The sequence below is a fragment of the Adelges cooleyi genome, unplaced genomic scaffold, assembly GCF_023614345.1.
Source record: "Adelges cooleyi isolate 19-005CV unplaced genomic scaffold, UGA_ACOO_1.1 ACOO_flye_CR_arks_rails_tigmint_CR_PRNA_376, whole genome shotgun sequence".
NCBI classification, from domain to species: domain Eukaryota; kingdom Metazoa; phylum Arthropoda; class Insecta; order Hemiptera; family Adelgidae; genus Adelges; species Adelges cooleyi.
The window spans coordinates 12839690-12863758 of record NW_026096053.1 but is presented as its reverse complement, the minus strand read 5'-3'; the positions used below and the strand labels follow the sequence as shown (position 1 = coordinate 12863758).

Below are 24069 nucleotides of genomic sequence, written 5' to 3'. Positions count from 1 at the left end.
GGAAATGTAACGTTTAGAAAAAAATCACATAGCTGTGTATAAACGAAACGGATTTAGTACGGTATTTGTTTTTAATTTTATAGCTCATCATCATCGTTTTGCGGTATGAAACGTTTATGCCGAGCTTAAACGGTATTTATAAATTCCATTTGGGCTTTTCGATGATATCACATTTTCTCTTTTATGCGGTTGGTGCGGTACCTAAGCACAAAACATTCCATCCGATCTATACGGATAACGGCGTTTTTTTTTTTTGTTGTAATTTATCGAATCGGAACAAGCGCTCAAAACAGCAACAATATGTAATAGTAGAAAAAATCGTACATTTTTTTTTGGAAAAAATACCCAAAAGTTCACAACGCGGTATCATTCGGTAAAAAGTTTTCGGAGAGACAAAAAAAAAAAAAAGCTACTCCAGTTTGCCAAAAATATAAATTCATATACCTACTACACGAACACGAGTTCCAACCTGACCTGTAATTTATATATTATATTATATATGTATAGCTAGTTTTAGTTTCGAACAATTGCCGTTAAATATCAAATTGTAATGACCGTGATAATTATTTTGGTTTTCCCGCAACAATATACGAGAGGGGTGGGGGGGAGGGGAGCGAGGGATTCGTCGAGGAGGAAGAGGCGAGAGGTGGAATGACTAAACGGACCATCGTTTGGACACAACGGTAGTGCGGTGGTATTAAAAAACATTATAAAATAAAAGAGGTGTAAAAAAAATAGAAATCTCGCGAGATGAAGAGAGGGGGTGTTTTCCCTCTGCCCCTAAGTACGGTAGACGGGGTTGCTGCGACGTTGACGACCAGCTATTTAACACCGATGATTAATTGAACCCTTTGTGTTGTGTCAGGGTCGCAGTTTCCGTGACGCTGCCGGTAATACCTGGCGATCCCAAAGATATATATATATATATATATATATATATATATATATATATATATATATATATATATATATTCATTATTTAACGTTGCGGTGCATCTTTTATAATATGGGGTAACACGCGCCCCCGTGCATTATATTATTATAGTTATAAATTATAAAATATATATATTATTAGTGTTATTATTATTATTATGTTATTATTATTATACGTATAAACGCCTTTTAATGATTATTAATGGACGCTTTTGTCTTTAAGGTTCTGTTGAGAACCCGGTACGGTATATAAATCTGCGCCCTACGCCCCTGTTGTTGTTGTCCCTCTTCCGTTCACATCATAGTGACTGGCTTGCTGTCGTCGATGACATTCAGCGAATACTGATTTTTCCAAAAAAAAAAAAACCCCAAACCGTAGCCTCGTCTGGCAGTACTTTCGCAAAGGGGAGTCGAGGAAAGATTAAACTTAATTAATTATTATTATTTATCTTCATCATATTTAACAAAGAGTGTAACACCGAAATTTTACAGAACAACAACAAATGAAATAAAAGCTTATTATTGTTTATGAAAGCGATTATCTTCATTACTATTATACGTCAGCAATATGGTTAGGCTAACATTGTGACATCGGCCAGGCAATGTATTACAGTTCTTAGCAAATATACAATTTGGACTAATTCGCAACACATAACTTGAGAATTCGAGAGTGAAGACCGAAGAAGTGATATTTTACCGTACTTGATAATTTGCCTATTTTTCATTAGCAGGCTTAGAAGAAGAAAGTCATAACACTACCGCGTCGCCGGGTGTTGTGTAATTTATTTGTTTATTAATGTATAATAGTTTATTATTCTGTAAAGAGTGTCTAACCGTCGCATAGAATATCCGAATCACACGTTTTGCATACAACCCGCACAGACTTATAAATAATGGGTTTTTCTTCAAACCTACCCTCCCTCAATTATTGCATAGCAGGCACCACACGGCTTTGGCTGTCTTCGGAATGAATCGCGGCCGAATAAACGAAAAAAAAAATAACACCGCTGTTTTTTTTTTCCAGCAAGTCCTTTCACGTGTAATTCATAAATAATGGAGTCGGTACATTAACATTTTAATGAAATATACTGGAAACGGTAGATCAAATGACATCGTCGCCGGTATAGGGTAGCCCTGCAAGAGGGTAGGAAGAGGGAATAAAACATGATAGGGTGGTGGAAAAATAAACGTGAACGGGAAAGAGCCAGACCGACGACACAAACGAGTGAGCGGAGGAGACGACATTGGTTTATATACGGTTTATAATATTGTATTATTTAGCCCGACAATACATGTTTGAACATATCTATATTTATGCGTACGATTGCGGTGTGTGTTTACGGCTACTGAAAAATTAACATCCGGTGGAATTATTCATGTGGTGGTGTATATATATATATATAGACATTTTTGCGGCTAATTCGACCAAGCTAATGGAATAAAATGCAATTACGGCGAATGAAACATGTCAATCGTCGCTGCGGCCGCCACGGGCTCTGTTGAAGCGACAAGGGTTTTTTTTTAGATTTTGCGGTTTTTAATTTTTTTTTTTTTTTGCACATAACACCAACACACTGCAGCACTGGCAGGTACACCTGGAAGGCGGCGGGGTAGGCAACAGAAAATCATTCGTCATACGTGTTCCGCCGGGAAGCGAATTAAAAATAAATTATAAATTTTATAACCGTCGCGTTTTAATATTACGGGTAGCTATCATAATATGTATGATAATAACGCCTGTACGCGGATCCCTTTTAAATAATAATAATAATAAAGCGTACATAAATTACAATTTAATTAAAAACCGCGATAATCGAGTTAAACAAAATCACTATCCTTTTGCGATTCCGATTTAGGAAAAATACAATACTATTAAATATTTTATTGATTCGTTGTAGTGCGAATTGGACGAAATAAGCAAGTGTTATCGCGGCGTTATTGCAACTGTGCATAACTCTTGTACCCACTCGTTTATGATCTACAAAACAAATTAATTAATTATCTCTCATACCTACGCAGAGCGTGAGCGCGAATAAGGCGAACGATGGCGACTATACAATACGGTAGCTGCTAGTAATAACTGTTTATATAACATCTTGTTTATATTGTTTCAATGAACCTGCATATTATATTACTATGAACTGCGTATGGGGTAGGCGATAGGTAATTGACAGAGTAGGCAGAGTTAAACAACAGAGTTAATAAACCAACACAAATAATCGGTGCGTTACTCTCCCAAGTTGATACCTTTTCAATAGTATATTATAAAATGGTTTAAACTCAACTATGTAACGTTTGTTCAGCTTTATAATAATCGGAGCTGCGTTTTTATACGGTTCAACGTATTATGATAAAGATAACATATTATACAATGTAATATTATTTACTACTCACAGTCCACGCTGACTTTGATTCTTTTGCTGACCGACGGTGGCACCGAATTGGTGGCTATGCACAAGTAAGCGCCCATGTCCAACCGGCTGATCCTGTGCAACTCCAACGTTTGTCCTGCCCATTCGTTGACTGCAGCAGCCACGGGAAAGCCGGAAACGGACAAACACAAACGACACAATGATAATAAAAAAATTAGAGAAAAAAAACCATTAGGGTTGGAGCTTGAGTTGGAACTGAAAATAGAGATGGAGATGGAGCTTAAGATAACAGCTTGCGTACGAGTCAGCAACCGCGGGAGACATTAAAAAATTGTTTTAATTATATAAAAAGATATATAAGGATATAAGGAGATATAAGGATGTATAAGGATAAATTTTCGTTGGGTTTTTTTTTTTGGTAACGCTGGAAAGACATAAAATGGCAACAAAAAAAAAAACAACACACTCGGTCGTCGTAGGTAGGTACGTGCACGCATCGGCGGGGTAGGTCGGAAATCTTAATAATTACTGTATCGTGTTATCGTTGTGGTAAAGTTCTTTAACGTGAAAGGGTATGATGACTGGAGGGTATTATAGATAACAACAACAACGGCGTATAACGTTCTCTTCGCGCTGCGGCAAATCTTGAACCGCGCGCATAGTACATAACTTATATTTGTAACGGAGGAAATAGCGACTCGGCGGGAGAGGGCAAAAGGGGAAGATCGTAGGACCTAAGTTCTCCCGGGGGGGGGGGGTGCGGGTAGTGGCAGTGTACTCGGGCGAGGGGACGACCAACTTCGGTGCCGGTCCGTATTTCAAAAGTTTTTGGGATTCCTTTGTGTGTGCGCGCGGATACCACACCACCACTACACTGTCAATGATTCATTGCTACCAATAAGGATTGTCGCTATTAAAATTTCCCCGTGCCCCACCGACGACTTGGACCGGATATTATTGTTCCAATTAAACGGGCGAACAAGACGAAATTCCACCGTCCGCCTCTAACACAGGCCAATCGCGCGAAAACATAACGGCCGCGGAAAACGATAATTATTGTCGTTAAACGTTTAATATTTCCATTTGTTCTTGTGGCGAGTTCGGGGGGTGAAACTTTCGGATTGTCGCCAAACGGTCCCAGTACGGTCTAGTACGCCGTTTAAGCGGTACACCATTGTAGAGCGTTTACCTGGCCGTTAAATTTGTACATCACACAATAATAATAATAACGATAATAGGTACATACCTAATGAAATATTGTATACATTTTACAATCAATGGACATATTATACAATACTATGCTATTCTATCGACGTTTGCGCGAGCCAGGATTTCATAATGTTTTTTGTCTCCTGTGCAATATTTAGTATTAATCGGTGTTGGGCAATTTGTATCTAAGTTTAATGGTTCTTTTGTGGTTAACGATTTCAATCACGTACACAGAGAATTAATGTTTAATCACGAATAATTGTTTTTCTATTACGAATAAACTTCATCAACATTTTGCTATTTGGTAGTTATAAGTGTAAAAAAACCTAACAATAATTTTTTGTTTTTTTTTTAATTTATAAAAACATTATAATTGACATTTGGTTTAAAAAATTAATATTTTTCCAAACTTTAAGGTTTAATCTACAGTAATTGTAAAACGGTCTTAAAATTATGCCAAGAATAGAAATATTTTTCAAAAAACAAACCACAAAGTAGTTTTCCAGGAAAATGAAAGGGGTCCATTTAAATTATGTTGAATACAAGTAAGACTCATTTAAAAATGTATATAAGTGTAGGATTGATTTAAGGTAGGAATGAAAAAAAAAAACAATAAAAGATTGAAGGAGACTGTTTTTTGTTGTATAAATCAATAGTTTCTTTTCCAAACTTACCGGTAAGGGTTTTGTTGATGTTGATTTGTGTGCCATCGTCGCGTTTCCATTTGATTTCTGGTTTCGGATAACCGTCCACGTGACACGTCAATGAGACGTTTGCACCTTCCCTAACGATAGCGTCTGAACTACTCAATGAATCCGAAATGGACGGCGGCACTAAAATAAAGAAGAAAAAACCAATTAGTTACGCCTTGAAGTCCGATTCACCGACTTAATCTAAATTTTTTAACACATTAAATCATTTTAGAACACGAGGCCGGCCTGGAAATGGAATTTTTTTCCAGATAAGTACTTAACAGTATTAATTGATACATCCAACAACAACAATATTTTGTTCTGCTCAAGTATAACAACAACATATTCAGTAATCTTTGCTTTGTTAATAGACCTTCGCATTACACTATTGATTTACAATTTTATTTCTTTACAATTCAACGCGCACAAGTTATAACCTAAGTACCTATTGGAATATTAATAGTTTAATTGCCAGAAATTGATGACCAAACTCTAAACCCTAAATAAAGCAGCAAACTCACCACACGTGCAAAATATGACTTCTCGACATTCAATTAAAAGGGTAACGTTATACCTAATCCAATAAACTTCGGTCAATTTAATAATAAATACAAAGTGGTCTAACGTATTTTATTTTTTTACAGTAATATTGCTGTTTAATATTAGCGCAATGAATTAAAATTGAGAATGTGTGTTTTAATAATAAAAACCAAATAAATTAAGTTTAGTGAAGCATTTTCGATTCGCCTGTTGCTTTAGCAAATACAGCAGCGAACGACTTTACAATAATATTATCATATTATGAACTTATTTCGAATGGAAATACCGTACACTTTTATTTAATAAGATATGTACTTTTTTTTTTTTTTAAGCTGTGATACGTTTTATTACAATGATGACGATCGGGTCAAGTTAATTTATATTACAACGAAAGAGAAAAAACGCGTAATTATGAGTAAAATTTAGTCGATGAAATTTAAATAGAAAACCAGTGTCATATTAAATTGATACTCATATTCATCACAACCGAGTCCGATGAACTGTACCTACATCATGTACCAAGTATGCAAACCAATGTGAAGTTAATGGTTTTTTAAACTTGTTCAGGACTCGACTGCTTCAACGTCTTACTATGAGATTTATAATGTTTTAAACAATTCATTTTGGAGTTGTTAGCATTTCAAGTAATAGGTTAGAGAGGAAGTGCCGTAGTATAGTATTTGAGGATAATAATATTGTAATAATACAATAATATACTAATAAAGCCAAAAATTATGTGGAAAAAAAAGAAATCTCGATTTTTTTTTTTTTATTTAACGAGAACGAGCGTCTTTTTGTAAATTAATATCCCGGCTGTGAACATATCCAACGCAAGTGTGGAGTGTTTGAAAAGGCGTGCGTGTACATACAAATGTGTCGTAATTAATATTATTATATTACCTATGTATACACGATGAAATCTATTGGCAACGCATAAGCAACGTCGGCAATAAAGATTAGAAATATGTCATATTATATTATTATTTTTGGCCCCATATACACCCCTAAGGTCAGAAACGGCGGAGAGACGTGTGAGTTGCATTCCGATAAGACGTGAACAGTGCGCACACACACACACACCATATGGCGAGAAGTAGCTTAGGGGTAGAGAATAGCGGTTGTCCGCCCCTCGCATCGTGTACCGTCGCCGCCGCCGCCGCTGCTGCTGCTCTTGCCCTTCACCTCCTTGCCGAATGCAAAAACGTGCCTGACTTACTAATCTATTTTTTATTCCCCCTTTATCGTCCTTTATTGCTGGCCTCTGGACTTTTACACGTCAACCGCCGTTCACTGTTCTGCCCGGACGTCTTTTGAACGCGTATGAAATGAAAAAAAACAAAATCGTTTCGCAATATTCCCGTGTTTTCGTTTCACTATCAGTCACCACCCCTGGGCCGCCACTGTGGGCGATCACCAAATGAAAACTTAATACCTATATATAATAATAATAATACACCTATTTGATGTATACTCGACAATAGACCGAGTAGCATAAGATGGTATTATTATTAAGTATTTTCGACGACACGTCTGAAAGGTAAACATAATTATATGATCGACCGTTTCGCGTCGTCGACTCGACAAAAAAGAATCTCCGACGACAAAAAAATTAAAAAAAAAAAAAAAAAAAAAATACCTTACAAACTCGCTATGAACGCGTTCGATAAATAATAAACATCTTACAAACGATTTTCGCTCGCTGCCCGGCTTTGTCCACGCGAATATTAATTTAAATATTTTAAAATTAAAACCAGCAAACGATAATTTAAAAAATGTGGGAATTAATTTCGCGAAAAGAAGGAGAGACAACTCCTTAGATCGGGCCAGTGACAGAGGGAGGTGCCAATGTATATTAGGTTGTTGGCTAGTGAGTATAATAATATATTCAATATAGTATGGTGTGCACTGATTATTATTTTTTTTTTTTTAATAAATATTTTGATTTAAGTAAACAACACTATACTATTATATCGAGAACCGAGTAAATAAATATGGGTACCGGGGTTCCAGGACCCTGGTACTTTGGAAGTGCGACAGTGCCGGCCTTCAAATTTGCAATGTGCTTTAATGTTTTTTTTTTTTATTATTATCAATAATGTCGTTATTTAGAAATTTGTTGGCATTTTCGGCCGAGACGGTTTGAACGTATACTCGACTAAACTGAAAACCGCAATCTCATTAGGTATGCTTTTCAGAAAACAAAAATCAACCCGATGATGGCACAAGTAATAATATAATAAGACTATAACCGCTCGCTGTAGAACCTCCGTCGAAGCGTACCAAGTGCTGTTCGTCCCTACATAATATAATATTTTCATTTTTTCGAGTGTACTTTTTTTTTTTTTATGTGTATAAACATCTACACTGGAGACGGTAACGAACAAACCAACGAACGGTGGTGTCTGAAGGGTCTGTGCGGATTTATTGAAATGCTTTACTCTTACACATTGCCTATGGTACTTGTCTGTTTACACGCCCCGTTCGATTCGATATTCATCCGGTCAATCAGTGCGTGAGTAATCATGACAAGTATAGTGTAACGTACCCTTGTAGTCTTGTATACCACACAAAGTGAACCGATGTGTAGGTATAGTAGTATGTTTCCTTCGACTGACAGTAAAGTCACGAATCTTGAACTTCATTCAATGATATCTCAATTATTATTAGTAATCAAATACACAAAGCTGCTCATTGTATCGCACGAATATCACAATTTACACTTTTTCCAGAGACTTTTACATTGGAATAAAAAAGCCAGATTTCATAACGAAATCGATACTTTTTACTTGTGTACAACTTTGCTATGCGAAAATGACAACGGTTACAATGGCTCTAATACACGAGAAAAGTGCAACAATCATCGGTTGTAGCTATTTACAAAATCACATCTGGAAAATAATTATTTCCTTTGGACATTTTTTTTTTCTTTTATTCGTCGTAGTAACGCACAAATTATAGTTGAAATATAAATAAAAAGTTGAGAAAAAACTTTTATTTCTATACCCTTTGGGGGGTTTTTTTTTATAACATTATATAAAACTTGAAGCTATTTCTGTTCAAGTTATGAATTGCATCCTAAAGGGACAAATTAATCGAACTGGGAAAACTTTTTTTTTCGAATCCGGCCGCGTTCATTTTTCAATATTTTTTAAATATCCATCACATCGCAATGTCGATAAAAAACAAAGTTGGCAGAACGAATTTCAAAACAAATATCTGTTCTTTTTGTTATTATTATTATTATTTGTTTTGTTGCGTTGCATCTGTAAAATAAGTACACGGGTTGAAGTACGTGTAGGTAGATTATAGTAATTGCACACAAGCTCTTATTTAACATTTGTTATTATTATTACTGTATACATAGAACATCAAAGAAGCCGCGAGATTTCAATAGTGATCAAACACAACTTTACAAAGAAAATTATGTTTAAATATATAATGGTAAACGTGTTTGTATAGTAGTTAGCTTTGAAACCCATAATATTCATGTGTTCATTATGATCATAAGTTTTAACTATAATAATGAAGAACAAGCTTAGTGAAAATAGAAATTATAACAGAAACAAATATGATAATGTATAACAAATAATACATTTTGTATAATACACAGTCGAAACACTATTATGTTATATTATCCAAACAAGTGTTATTTTTCAACTAAAACAGTTGTATAATTTAAATACACAACTGTCAATAACTAAAACTAGTCGACTAATAAAACTAATAGTAACTAATCTGTAAATTACTCAACTGTTATTATTAGAAATTACAATATTTTTAAAAAATCAGACACTTTTAAATAGCGAAAAAACGTTAAGGGTAAAAATGTGAGTAAAAGATTACAACGTCACGGTTTTTATAATATATTGCAAATTCCATATGTGTCAGAAACAACATTTTATTTGTTATATGTTTATAAATAACATTTCTATAACATGACAAAAAAAAATATATCGAAATAAGAGTCGAGACTGCTAACCGGGTTTGATGGCGCATACAATTTATACGAGTTTTTGATATTCTTTTTTATATTATTATGATGCGAAAATACGGCTTGTACGTTGAAAAAAGCCAAAAATGATGTGCTTATTTTGTGTAGGCGTTCCATTATCACATATGACCGCCGCCCAAATCCCGAGATGGACAAGTGCACTTACACAGAGAACGTACGCTGTCCGCAAAAGTCAACAAGGTCTCTCGAGAGATGCGACTTCTGCCTTGGTACCGTTGTCGAGGATAATGTAATAACATTATATACAGTGACCGAGACGGCTTGTATTTTTACCTTTGCCCAGATAATATAACAGCTATACCCAATGTATTTATGGATCGCCTCAAAAGACCCCCAGGACGGTACGCAGAGCTCGTTTCTTTTAAAAGCTGTTCCGTGTAACGCAAATACACGTTTTGCCTTGATATACCTACTCGCGAAAGACTGTTTTAAGAATAAACCACTTGTACACACGGTTTGTCAGGAAAATACATTCACATGCCACTAAAATATATATAATATGCTAAACATGTCAATATTTTTTAACATTATTTAACTATCAAACAGCTCTTAAATATATAATAAAATAATTTCCATTTATGTTCATTGTTCAACCGTCAACGAATATTATTTACAATAATAAACAAAAACTAAACGTATGCAATTGCAACATGTAACGGTGTTTAATAATAATAATAATAACAAATCTTAAAAACTATGTTTTTTTGGCCAGAAATCGTTTATAGCTCGTACTATTTTTAATTATTAATAACCAAGAATTAAATATCTTCTGTATGGTTACAACGTTTAATAAAGGTTGAAATTTATTTAATACAAAATATTGTCTTCCTTTATTTATCGGGGCGGTGAGTTTTATGAAAGAAAATCTAGTAGTCATCAATACTTAAAAATCATAATGAGAATCGCTATTTATAAATCTGGAATAGACCAGCAGAAATGGGTCTGAATGGTCTCATTAAACAATGGTAAATGAGACTACTGTTATTATTTACTAGGCTGGGCACAGGATCAGTAAATTTCTCAAGGAATCTTTTAACTATGGATAATTTGTTTAAATGTTTTAACAAACTGTGTTTTAATGTCGGTATCTATCGAAAAAATGCAACAAAAAAATCAATAAGAACCTTAAGTGGTCCTGAAATTGACAATTGTATGTTATATTACAATCGATGCATAAAATGATTTGTAAGCTCAAAAGCCATTAAATTATTTACATATTATACACAACGTTGTCATATAGGTACAGCGGCGACCTTTATCAGAACTTGTCAATTATTTTATTTCACCCTCCACTGCGTTTTACTGTGCTTTATCCCCTGCCTGACCCCCGTAAACATCCCCAGCTGTATATCTATATGAGCGTGTCACGGTTTTCATAAAATGTTCATTTTGTGATTTCAATTGATAAAATATAATCATTTTCATCGGGTAGTCTAACGGGCGCGGATTGAGTGCAGTTGATTCCAAGTGGAATTCGAATAATTTTCCAAGTAAATTAATTTTGTTCTCCGTAATGGAATACATTTTGTCGAAAAACATAAATACTTCCACGTGAAGTTCTGGGAAAATTCATTTATCTCAACAACACTTTAAATAAAATAGTTACAGACGAGCACGTCATCTATCTAAGGATCGGTTAGGTTCTTAACGTAACGTCCAAGTGTTTTTCTGTTATTTGTAAATCATCTTAAAGATGACAATAGTGTTATATATATACATGTATAATATGTATAGTAAACTGGGATATTCTTCAAACTCTTCGAATTGAATCGTGTAAACAAACCCGTTATAAATATTATGTCATTATAATAATATCACATGGTGTAAGTACACGACACGCGGCGATGGCGAAATGTATAATAATTAATTGTTTTGATAGTATAATTTATATGATACATTGTTTGTGGGGTTGACCATGTAAATAATAGCGGCACGTTTCGCACGATTGTCATGCGGTGCGGCAGTTAACCTCGCACAACAGTTGGATAATATTTCCACTTCGTTAACGTCGACAACACTATTATATAATATATATATATATATATTTATGTCTCCTTTGTAAGTTTCACATATAAGACGCCATTTTTGTTAAACCCCAAAATTCACCTCAGTGTAACACTAGGTAAGTTGTCAATGTTTTGTTAGCAGCTGTCAATGTATGTTTTTTTTTTTTTTTTACAAATTCATGTAGACTACTCATTTAGTACATTACCGTTTACACGGGTCTTTTGAAAACTGATTAAAAATCATAGAGAAAACGCACCACGCAGATAGGAAAACGGTTGTCTACTACTTTTATAAAAAGAGTTGCAAGCATTTGGAACTGAATGTGTGTGATAAGTCCTATTAGATCCAAGGTCAGGTAGTACAAATTATATTATACCTGATCTATTAACAAGATGTATAAACTCAATTTTTTTTTCTTTTTATTATGATTTCAGTGTTGGCTTCGTTTAAGCGCTTTTCTTCACCCGAATTGAGACGACGATGGTTTTGAATATTCTTCATGACGTTTACAGATGCAATATAGATAACGGGGAAAAAAACTCAAGATTTTCAAGTGCCTAACCGTTGCAATGCATAATTTATGTTAGCTACTATGTTTATCCTAAGAAAATCATACGATTGTACTGAGTAAAGATTATGCCACAGTTGTATGTGCACTATTACTATTTAAAAAGGGACCAAGCGATTATTACAAGGCAAGTATATGCGATTCAGAGATGAAAACGTATACATATCTATCATATAATTTGTTTTAAAGTTTTTGAAAATTATTTTGAGTTTTACAATATGCGTTAAGGGTAGTGTAAGGGTAGCGTGTCGGCGCGCATTGGGGGTAAAATGTTTGACCGTTTTTGATAAATTACAAGCACATCCGCCTATAAAGTCCGGAATCAATTATGGTTTTTTTTTTTATTGTTGTTTTATAATAATACCCATGCTTGTTATACTCGCTTGTTGCGCTTTACTGTGCAAACGAGTCGAAATTGAATTTGTATAGTGTAATATTACTATTAGCTATTATGGCGCCGTCGGGGGTTTTGTGATATTTTGGCGACCAAAGTGACTTGGACGGCTTCTCGTCAGAGTGGTTTACGATTGACGATGTTAGTCCTACCATGGCAACGCTTTTTCATTGTCTAATAAAATATAAATTAAAAACATGCTTGCCGTCATAAGATATGTAAAAAAGCGTACAAAATTTGGGTATTTTTTTTTGTTATTAGTTAATGTTTTCTATGACAACACTATATTTCATATTTGCCATAAAAAGATGTAATTTTTAGTGTTGCTATCATATGATATTGAAAATGTCTGAAAAAATAATTATTTGTAAAATGTTAAGTAAATTTGTATAATTTACATGCCAACGCGCGTCTCCAGTTTAAAGCACCACATAAATAAAAAAAACTTTAAATCTTCATCTTTCAATTAATACCTCTAAAATTTTATAGGAACTCAAATTTTTTTCTGACGATAAATTGAAGCTACAAAATAGGTACTTCTATATAGGTAATAACTTAAAGTAAATACAAATTTTTTGGTTGTGATTTCGAGTTCTAGGTTTCAACTGAGTCGTTAATGTATTCATATACATTATCATACCTATTAGTTTTTAATAAAATTATGTTAATATTAAAAATAATTGATTTTTACTGAGAGGAATTGAATTAAAGATTAACTGGAGAAAAGCAACATAAAATGTATCGTTTTAAAAATACTTTATCAACAACTCTGCCATATTTAATACAAAGCTTATACAAAACCCCATTATGCTTTTCGTGCATTTCCCTAAATGACCAAGTACATTTTAAAGATTCCGTTCGACACCAATCAGGAACTGTATACTATGACAAGCAAACGACAACGATAACAGATAAATGATAGACTTTCAGCAAAGGCAGGCATGCATCAACCATATTTCATCGAGTATCAATATGATAATTTACCAGAAAAAAAGTATCATAGGTTAAAGAAATATTCTCGATGCTCGGTATCTTTATCAACGGAAAGCCGTACCGATGCCCGTCTTTGACTGTGTACATACATATTTTACTACCTTATAAGTGGTACACGACGTACGATGTTGTTGTAATAGCGTGTATTTATTATAGCCGATATATGTAGTTGCATATAATATTGTTATAAGTGTGTATGAGCGCTGATGAGAAGAAAAGCCCGACGCTGTCCCCAGGTGGTACTGCTGTCAGCGGCGCGGCAAATGATATATCACGCGGACGTTGACAAGCAATCAATTCAAAGTTAGAATCCCTTTGCGCCCGCGCCCCCGCCCCCGCGAGTGCCCTCCCCGCGGGCGCTTCCCGGTCTGCCGGTCCGTGCCCTTTTCGGCCAAAAGCAAATTATGAATTAATAGGCGCACCGGGGGGATTTATAAGTTAAACGCAACTTTTATACGCGTTATCTCTCTCTCTCTCTCTGAAATATCAGCGCCAATTAAGGGGGACACGTCACGGCCGATTATTTATGGGCCAACGTGACCGACTGTCTTTATTTTTGGTCACGAACGGCAAGCCGCACCGGTGACAGCGTACATTTGTTCCGGTTTTTCCGCGCGCCCTGCCCTGCCCCGGTCCGGGCGTTTTTCGCCTCGCCAAACCAATAAAAGCCGCCGATGGCGACGACATATCCCGCGACTAGCCGACTCCGCAGAGCTCGGCCACACGTTATTCAACGGTAACTGGAGCGGTTTTCTGGTCAACACACACACGGTACTTAGATGGTACCTGATACACTCTGCGACAACATTTTTCGGAAACAACAAATTAAGTGTATCTGTTTTTCTATTTATATTTTGTTCGATGAATCCGAATCTGGCTTAGATTATCTCCAGCCCACATTTTATGTATTTACTTTGGCACACAACCGGAAAAATCGACAGCGTTAAAACCTAACGAAATTTATCCTTATATATCCTTATATCCTATATCCTTATATATCTTTATATATCCTTATATATCCTTATATATCCTTAAATCCTTATATATATATAATAAATTTATACATAATTATAAAAACATAAAATGTCTCCCGTGGTTGCGGACTCGTACGCAAGCTGTTATTTCAAGCTCCACCTCCAACTCTTTTTAACACATTTCATTTACAGTTTAACACTAAAATATATCAGCTATTTTTTAATTTTTTTAATCACCTCCGAAGTCATAAAAAAATAAAATTGGATTTTTCTAGTTTTCTTTTGAATAGACCAAAAAAACAATTATTTTGAATGGGGTAAATAACTTTTGGAACTTTTGGCGTAATTATGTACCTTTGGTGAACGATTTCTGATCTATGTATTTATGAAGACGCGGGTCCGATTCGCATCGAAGCCAAAAGAATTATGGCGAGCGAACTTCAAGAAAGTTTGATAACAATAATAATAATGAATTTTAGTCTTTTCTTTAAAATTTGTGTTATTTTTTTGACTAAAATCGCCGTTTAAATAAACGGATGGCCCTTTGTGAGAAATGTGTCACGGTAGACACCTATCGAGGTTAGCTTTTTTATTCTTTTACTATTATTTTGTACGTCCGTATTAGAACGCAATTCTCGCTGGACGCATGCCGAATCTTAATAGTTTTCGTTTCTTAAAAAAAAAAAAAAAAAAATGCTTAACCTATTTCACAAAACTTTTCTTGACAAAAAACGAGGCGTAAAATGTTTTTATTAACACATCTCTGGACTCTTTTTCTCCCCTACTTAATCTGATTTCCTTTTAGTTGTATACGCCGCTTATACAATGCTTTCACCCTCAGTGGTCGTGTGTATGTTATAAGATGACACTAGTGCACAAAATGATGCACTCGGTTTGATAATACCGAAATATTATTTACAGTTACACTCGACAACACGCCAAGTAGTCATTCCAGGTTCGATAGATGATTTAATTTAGATTAGATTTTATTTAAACAACAAAAAGTAGGTACACAGTTTAGATTCGTTTTCTCATTACTACTAATACAAGATTCGAACGAATACGATTTTGGTTTGCTCAAAGCGGAAACGTTATTTTGTTTGTAAGCTATTTCCTCTAAAATTGCATAAATCTCATTCAGGTTATTTATATGTATACATTTTTTTTTTTTGAACCGTGAATAACATTATAATAATATACATGGAAACATACACACAGCTAAGATATATTATTTTGGAATTAACATAATATTTTTATGGTCCTTTTTTTTTTAACCACATAAATAATACCACTAAAGGCCAGGAGTATGGCAAGTGCAGATTTTAACTTAAAAATGTTGTTTCTAAAGTTTCAGTATAGACAAACTATTGTTTATTTATTTTCTTATATGAATTACATATACAATAGTTAACAGACAATATTAATTTTAAGAATGCCATACTATTGTGTTACACTAATTTTGTTTTATAAAAATAAATAACAAAAATGAATAACCTTTCTTATGATATTTTATTATACAGCTAGGCAAACCGTTATATACTAAGTTAACCGTTTAACATTATTAAAGTGTGTTAACACTCAACCATCGTAGTGTTCTAATCAGAACATTTTGTTTCAAATCATATTATAATAATATTGTTCTCTCGGTTATAAATTATTATGATAACAGATGTTTGACTGCTGATTGGCTGTATTGGCCAAAATAATATAACTTAGAGTTGGTGGGGAGATGTGTGACCCCGGGCATACACATCAATATATCAATATATGTAAGACATTTAGGTACGTAATTACTCACCGACAACGTTGAGGAATCCTATTTGAGTTTTCGCCGTGATAGTGTTTATCTGGCACATATAACGGCCCCGGTCTTCTTGCTGCACGTTGCTTATGTGCAAAAACCACGTGCGGTGTTTGTCGTGCGAAACAGTGATTCTTGGATTCCTCGTGATCACGTGGCTGTTCACTGTCAGTATAGCCGACTGCTCGAAATGCATCCATGCCACCTACAAAACGTATAAGATAATGAAATATTTAGAAAAAAAACATTTAACTATAACGTACAAAAACGGTACATTTTAGCGTATAACGGTATTTCGGCAGCAATGTTTCACTCAATTTGACGACGGTAAAAAAATTGTGTAAAAACAGTGTTTATACTTGACTAATTTCGCGGAGTACCCAATCATTATTGACAGATCGCCGATGCTTATGATCTATTATGCTGTCTGTGTAACTGTGTACAATAAAATATATATATACCTGAACGCGCATTGGCGTTTTTTGGTTTGACATATTTCTATATATTTTTTTTTCTTTAATCTGCGAAACGTTTACTTTATATAAATTGAAATTTCGGGAATTCGTATAAAATCACGGCCGACTACAGGTTTACGTTAAAAATATATTAATATAATATACTTTTTTTATTAATAAAAAATCAAACACAATCCGTATATTTCATGACTCAGCACGATGTTCCAGGACTTAATGTAATTGGGGAAAAATGATCTGATGGCGAAATGGACATATTATTATTATGTCGCCAGTTTTTGATATTTATCCATCACTACTCTAAACCGATCTACGTGGAAAAAACAAATTACCAAAATGATCACTATCGTTTGAGTAAAGGATGGATATTATATAATATGTATTGGATAATAAGACATTTGTAATTGTTATAGTCAACTGTATGTTAGACAAAACCTCCTGAACTCAATGACGTTATCAATGTATTGCTTTTGATTAAAATATAAAATTGTTTCTGTTGTAAACGGATTTCATAACAAACGTTTTTATGTTGTACCTGCCTGCACTTAAACCTATAATAAGATATCGTGTACCGGATTGCAAGCTAAACGCTAAAATGTAATAAAATGGAAACGGGTATAAGTAATATTTTTGAAAGCGTGTATTATTTATCGACTCTCGGCAATAACACAAAATATGTCGACGAAACGAATTAATGGCGCATAAATATCGAAGGAAATAAATCAGTCTGAACCGAACAAGACACATAGGTATAAATTATTAAAACAAGCTTATGGCGAACACTCGAAAAGAGAGAGAGAGAGACGTGCCCGGTGTGTGTGTGTGGATTTTACTTTAAGAAAAATATAAGCCAACATTGGCACACGTCATGTCGGAATTTTTGTAAAACAAATTAACCAGATAACAATAAATTGTTAACCCTTTTCATCCAATAGGTCTGAGTAAATCTTCCAGTCAGCTTTTCGACAATAAATCACCGTAAACAAATCCGAAAGTATATTATACTATAACTTATACAAGAGACCCGCGGTTCGAGTAAAAAGTTCGTCCGCGAAAGACAAGATAAAAACATTCGGTTAGTATACATTACCATCATCATTATTATTATTATTATTATTATTATTGTTACTGCTACTGCGCTGCCGGCCCATTGGAATAAAGGGGTTACGGTACTTAAGATAAAAAGAGAGATGAGCTAAGGGAGGCAGGGTCGGGGTGGGCTCAGAAATTGGTCGGTTGAATTAATGCACGGCGCCCGCGGTCCAAAATATTATTATAATAACAATCCAAAACCCGAATAGAGCGACAGAGGGCGACTAAGGGTAGGGGGTCGACCAAATTGCCCAATTACTCTCAGGTGGTGCTCCTCTCCAGCATATACCTTTTAATATAGCCGTACACCAACTTTCGGCAAGGTTTTTTTTTCTATATTACAATATTGCGAATCGGTCGCTACGGTGTCCTACGCGAAGCTCTGGTAGGTATGAAATAGCTCTAAACATGCGGCAGGCGGGCGCAAGTATCATATCAGGGGCCCCGTGTGTATTTATTTACATTTTTTCAACTAATGTAAATGTTAAAATATTGCCAGAGTGTCAAAAGAATCGAGAGAGTGTCTCGAAAGAACCTCCTACGCTTACGCTTGCAGAACGACATAATCGTGCGTCGATCAATTGATGCAATTTAATCGTGCATTGAAACGTCTAAACCAAGCTAAACTACATATTTTAATTTACACACTATGAAGTCACGTTGTTAATATTGTTATTTTTAAGCCTAACAGCCCGTCAAGCTTATTGCTGATTTCTCCTTGGCGGCGGAGGAGGAGAACACATTTGCGTTATGTTTATGGTATAAAGGCAGGAGCACAGATGGGTAATTTTGTTGTCACAGGTAAACACTTCACTTTTATTGGCCCACTTATCAATTATTGTCTACCTCTTTTAACGACTCTTTTTCTCAATAAACATAAAATCATAAAACTGTCTACATGTTTCGGATTAGAAAATCACGGCCGTGGCCTCGAGACACGCGGATAAGAGTTTATATTAAAAGGCAAAAGAATATTCGAAATTCGGTACACGTGCGTTTGTGCTCCAGACGAGAATTATACAGCTGTGCGGGCATAGTTGAACGGATTTGTCAACCCTCTCTGTGTGTGTGTGTGTGTATATACACCTTCAATTGCACCCCCCCCCTCCTCCGGCCCCAATTTTTTTCTTATTTTACTCCAAACGTATATATGCATAACGCCGTCGAGTCTTTTTCGAATGCAAACACCGGCCGTAACGTGACACTCGAGCACACGGGGGTAGAAAAAAAAATGTGTCCATAATCCATACGTCGTACGGCGTATATGCGCTGAAGCACGGTGGAAAACTTCAAGAAGATTAAATGTCCATGTACGTGACGACAGTAAAGGTCGGGTTTGCGTTTTCCGGACTAGCTTTTGCGGCGTTATGAAGAAAGACCGAAAACAAGCAACTAGCAAAATAACAATAATACTAGGTAACAACGAACGTTTTTCCGGAAACATGTGCTCGAGTATAGCTTTGAAAACAGAGATAGGTAGGCGCACCTATGTATACGTACTAGTCAATCGGGCAATATTATTCCTCGTCTCCGTGCGAGGACCATTGTGTTGACTTGTTTGCAATTTTCTTCTAGGGAAACAAAAATTATTGCCCCATAACACCTCCTTATATATATATATTATAGAGGTTTGCCCTTATGGCCCAATTTAAAAACCACCATGTAACGGGTACACCTGTCTTCTGCCTTATATACCCAATTCTAGTTGTAACTCTGTTTATGTTTAATTGTATATTTTGTATCGAATTCCAGTGGCACGTATTATATACAGTATACAAAAATAAACCGGCTAAACGTTACGATAATATACAAACTACCCGCAATTAATCCGCATGATGTGTACAATAATCATCAGAAGAAGAGGTCTATAGTTGGACGTGATTTACCGTCGACTATCGCCCTTCGTATAACCCCACAAACGTCAAGCTCGGCTACCTGAACCGCCGCCCCGGGGGCAAATTACACGGTAAAACATACATACCGCAAAACGCTGTCGTCCGACATCAAATGAAATGAAAATTATTATTATGTTCATGTATAGATGTCTCAAAAGGCTGTCAACGTACTTCTGACGGTTACAACGAAATAGAGACCGAAATCGAAGTAAAAAAAAAAAAAACCTCAATTCCTCTGGGTGACTTTTCGAGGTTATAACCGGCGTGCAAGGGGGTAAGTATTGTATTGCGTTTTTCTATCTGTCGTTTAATAAACATGCGCATCTTCTCCGGTATAGTGTTCCCGTTATAGGACGATTGTCGGTGGAAAACGCAAAAACTAATTAAACTCTCGACGGTTAAAACAAACGTTTAAACTTGCCGTGGCAAACGGGGCAAAGGGATGATGAAGGCGAGTGGCGACGACGAACGGTGTGTAATTTATTATTGCTTCGGTCCTGCGCGAGATAAGAAATCCGAGCACAGTCTACAGTTAGCGAGGGGACGAGGGAGAAAATTGTGTCCGTCCGAAGAAAGATCAGCCCTAGATTAATATTAAGCGCTTAAGTAGTAGTAGTAGTAGAAGTAGTACGTCGAGTCTTTTATTGCCTCGTTTGTACGTTTTTAAATTATTCCTAAGTGCAGCAAGTTCTCTCAAATAATTACAAAACATAATTAAAAGTAACCGACAAAATATAATATAATGAGATTTACCCGGTTTGTTGTTGTTGTTTTTTTTTTTAAATAATAAATAGTGTAAAAAATTATATTACTTACATTAACACAATATAATAATATATTGTGTACAATAAAACGATAGTTAAGTTGATTTATAAAAAAAAAAACTGTCATTTAAACTAACTGTTTTATTTAAACTACATAAACTGAAAACTTTTCTTTTACATTATGATTTATGACATTGTTTTTAGCGAACCCCTTCGTGTGTAACCGACCGTTAAAGTATAATTGATACACCATAACGCCAATTGTACAATGGATTGTACCTATATTTTATTCGATTTGTTTTTGGGCTTGCGACTTGCTCACGCGGGTGTACATCGGACAAGATGTGCGGTATTAAAGAAAAACTAAATAGAAGATAAAAAAGTTTTGAAAAGTAATACAAAAAAAAAAAAATATGTTTTTTTTCGGTGACAAAAAATTTGATTGAAACACTACTTTGCAACCGCACAGCTGATTCGCAAAACACGGGCTGTGACAGTGTGTGAAAAGAAGAGTGTGTTCTTCGCGCAGGGTTCAATCAAAATAATGGATTCTGCGGTTTGTGATGTCGGTACAAGGGGTGGAAAAATGAAAAGGAAAAAAAAACCAAAACGGTATCGTAATATTAAGCACGTATTCGATTTCCGATGGAAAGGAAAAAAAAAATAATGCCAACCTTATATGATCCCAGATTTCTGACTGAGCATCCCAACTTCACACTGCGTCCTGCGGGAACGGTCACGTTCACTATGGGTTCCGTAAATTCTGGATCATCCATAATCACTGGAAAACAAGCAATGCAGAAAATTAAATAAGATATCATGTTTGCATAATAACCAGCTGCTATGTGTGCATAACGAGTTTCTAGTTTTAAAAACAAAATAAGTCGGTCGGTTTTCCTAGACCAACATAATACACTATATAAGAAGGACTGCGGGTGTCGAAGGATAGAATAAAAAGTCTAATTTAATATTTATCTAATTTTCATTGAAAAGAAAAAGTTTAGGTTGTTTCAGTTATATTTTACAGAAAATTGGTCCAGTTTGAAAACCTAGTAATAAAGTCCATGAACGTCAACAAAACGGACCGCTTCCAATTCCCTCAATTTAAAAAAAAAAATTACACTTTTACGTTTTTCTACTCGTTTTTTTGATCTCTCAATTCTCAAAAAACTCATTAAGATACTTGGTGTTATCTAAAATAAAATTGAAAATACCCAGTGTAATAATATATTATCAGCCAACTATGTAAGAACAGAGTATTTATGTAAGTATATGCAATTATACAGAAATTAGGGAACCATATAATTTGATTTAAAACCTCAGAGGTTGAGAATAACTCTTAACTAGTCTAGATGGCTATTTAAGGATAATCTAGTTAATTATTACAATATTAGTAAATAAGTTCCGTTTTTTTAGTCCTTATAATTTAATTTTTCCACAATCTGTTTTCAACGAAAACATAGTTAAACTTATCATCATTGAAACGTTAATTATATTGTTGCTGTATTCCCGAGTATACTCTGGGAAATACAAAACACTTGAAACGCTACCAAAGTTTTGATGAAAAACAATTTTAGTTCCTGGCCGCAGAAGTGGCCGTGATAGTCTAACAAAAAAAAAAAAACATATATTATTGAACAATCCTCATATTATATGCGTATATCAATTATCCACATTATAGTTTTGGCTGTAAACTAAGATTAGGCGCTGTGGCGTTTTCTTAAAACTGTTATGGACGTATTATAACAACACTTGTTTGGGTTACGGTTAACTCAGGTTAACTCATGGGCCCAAAGAGAATTGTATAATGGTACGATATTTGTTTTTTTCTTTGTTAAAAAAGGGCAAGAGGGAAAATGTGCTTTGCATATTTTAATAAACGCCCGGCGAGGGAAAAAAGTGCCGGTGGCAGGTTAAGAACGTGGGGAAGTCTCGGATGAGGATGTATAGAGGTGGATTGCAGACGTGTGGCACATGTGTGACAGATGCATCAATCTCGCGTACGACCCCTGTATGAATGAGAAGAGGCCACACGCTCTAAGCTTATGCGAAGATTCCATATGGAGAACAACATTCGCGTTATGTTTGTATCTGCTGCCATATGCCTTGTTGATTCGTCTCGGTTGAATATATATTGTGTACACGCGCATAAGTATTATATTCAAACAATAATAATAATAATAATAAAAAAAACAAATAACGGAAAAACGCGACATTCGTTTGCAGAGGTATTTTTTTGTGATCGATTTTCGTTTGTGTACACTTTTATCTAAGCTTTTCGCGCGTGCCACTCTTAAGTATTGTCGGTCCCGTTGTTTAAGCTTTTTACATAAGTGAAACGGTATGTGATGTGACGAGCAAGTTATTATACAATAAATACATGTCTAATTAAACTAAAAACGGTGGTAGTTTTGCGACGAGGACGTGAAACATAAATTCCTAGACATAGGTTTAGGACAAGGGTGGCCGATCAAAAATAGGAGGAGAAGAAGATGCTCACTTATTGGGGCCTTAAGGCTTTTAGCGGGCTAATGCTAAAAAGTTAAAATTTGAATAGGCTAATCTCTACATAAGTAATATTTTGTACAGTTATTCAAAGACAATGTCCTTAGTCGTTTTGTAAATAACATTAATATTGTAACTATAATAAAGAACAACACACATTTATACATCAAGTCGAGTTTTAAGTGGATGTGTGATATCTTTGTGTATCTTAAGTTATCTTAAGTTTGTAATAACCACAGTAGGCCGTCCCTAAAAATCGTTTGGAATCCATACAGACCGGTCAGGACGGCCGATTTACAGCCCGTGTGTTATATATATATAATATTACTTATATCTTAAGACTTTAAACACACATCAACATGCCCGTTGGAATACGACGTTCGTATTATAATGTAGTAATATTAATAACCACCAATAAGAGGGGAAGGGGGTTAGGTTGACAGTAGTAGGGTGGAAAATGTACAAACGCGGCTTATCCCCCGGTCCGGTTCGATTTAATAATAATATAATATCGGACCTTGACGTTTGTCTTTTGACTCTGCCCAGACCCTTCGCTGCTTAAAGTCGGTGCCGGCAAACCAATATTATCACCGCGATGCCATCATACTTAACGGGGTCGGGGTATAAACCCCAAAAAGGACATCCGGTCGCGCCGGCAATTATTAACACAGACCGCAATCTCTGGTATGATTAACTCGCGATTGTTTCTTATGTATATATTGTGTAATATTATTATGATAATAATATATAGTGTACAGTATAGCCGCCGTGGCGTTTAATAACCGAGCTCTGTGCTCGGGTAATAACGGAAGGCCGGGGGGGGGGGGTATGAGTATTATATAAAT

At 35.2% G+C, this 24069-nt stretch overlaps 1 protein-coding gene across 2 annotated transcripts in view; it reads right to left on the bottom strand.

Moving 5' to 3' along the window:
• LOC126840568 (neurotrimin-like) overlaps positions 1 to 24069 on the bottom strand; it is a 47274-nt gene that overhangs the window by 8905 nt on the left and 14300 nt on the right. For both annotated transcript variants that reach the window (XM_050576415.1, XM_050576416.1), the window contains exons 2-5: positions 21394 to 21500; positions 16493 to 16700; positions 5189 to 5347; positions 3328 to 3456 (exon numbers count right to left, since the gene is read on the bottom strand). In XM_050576415.1, coding sequence (XP_050432372.1) covers positions 3328 to 3456; positions 5189 to 5347; positions 16493 to 16700; positions 21394 to 21500 — 603 coding nt within the window. The remainder of the gene's footprint in view (positions 1 to 3327; positions 3457 to 5188; positions 5348 to 16492; positions 16701 to 21393; positions 21501 to 24069) is intronic.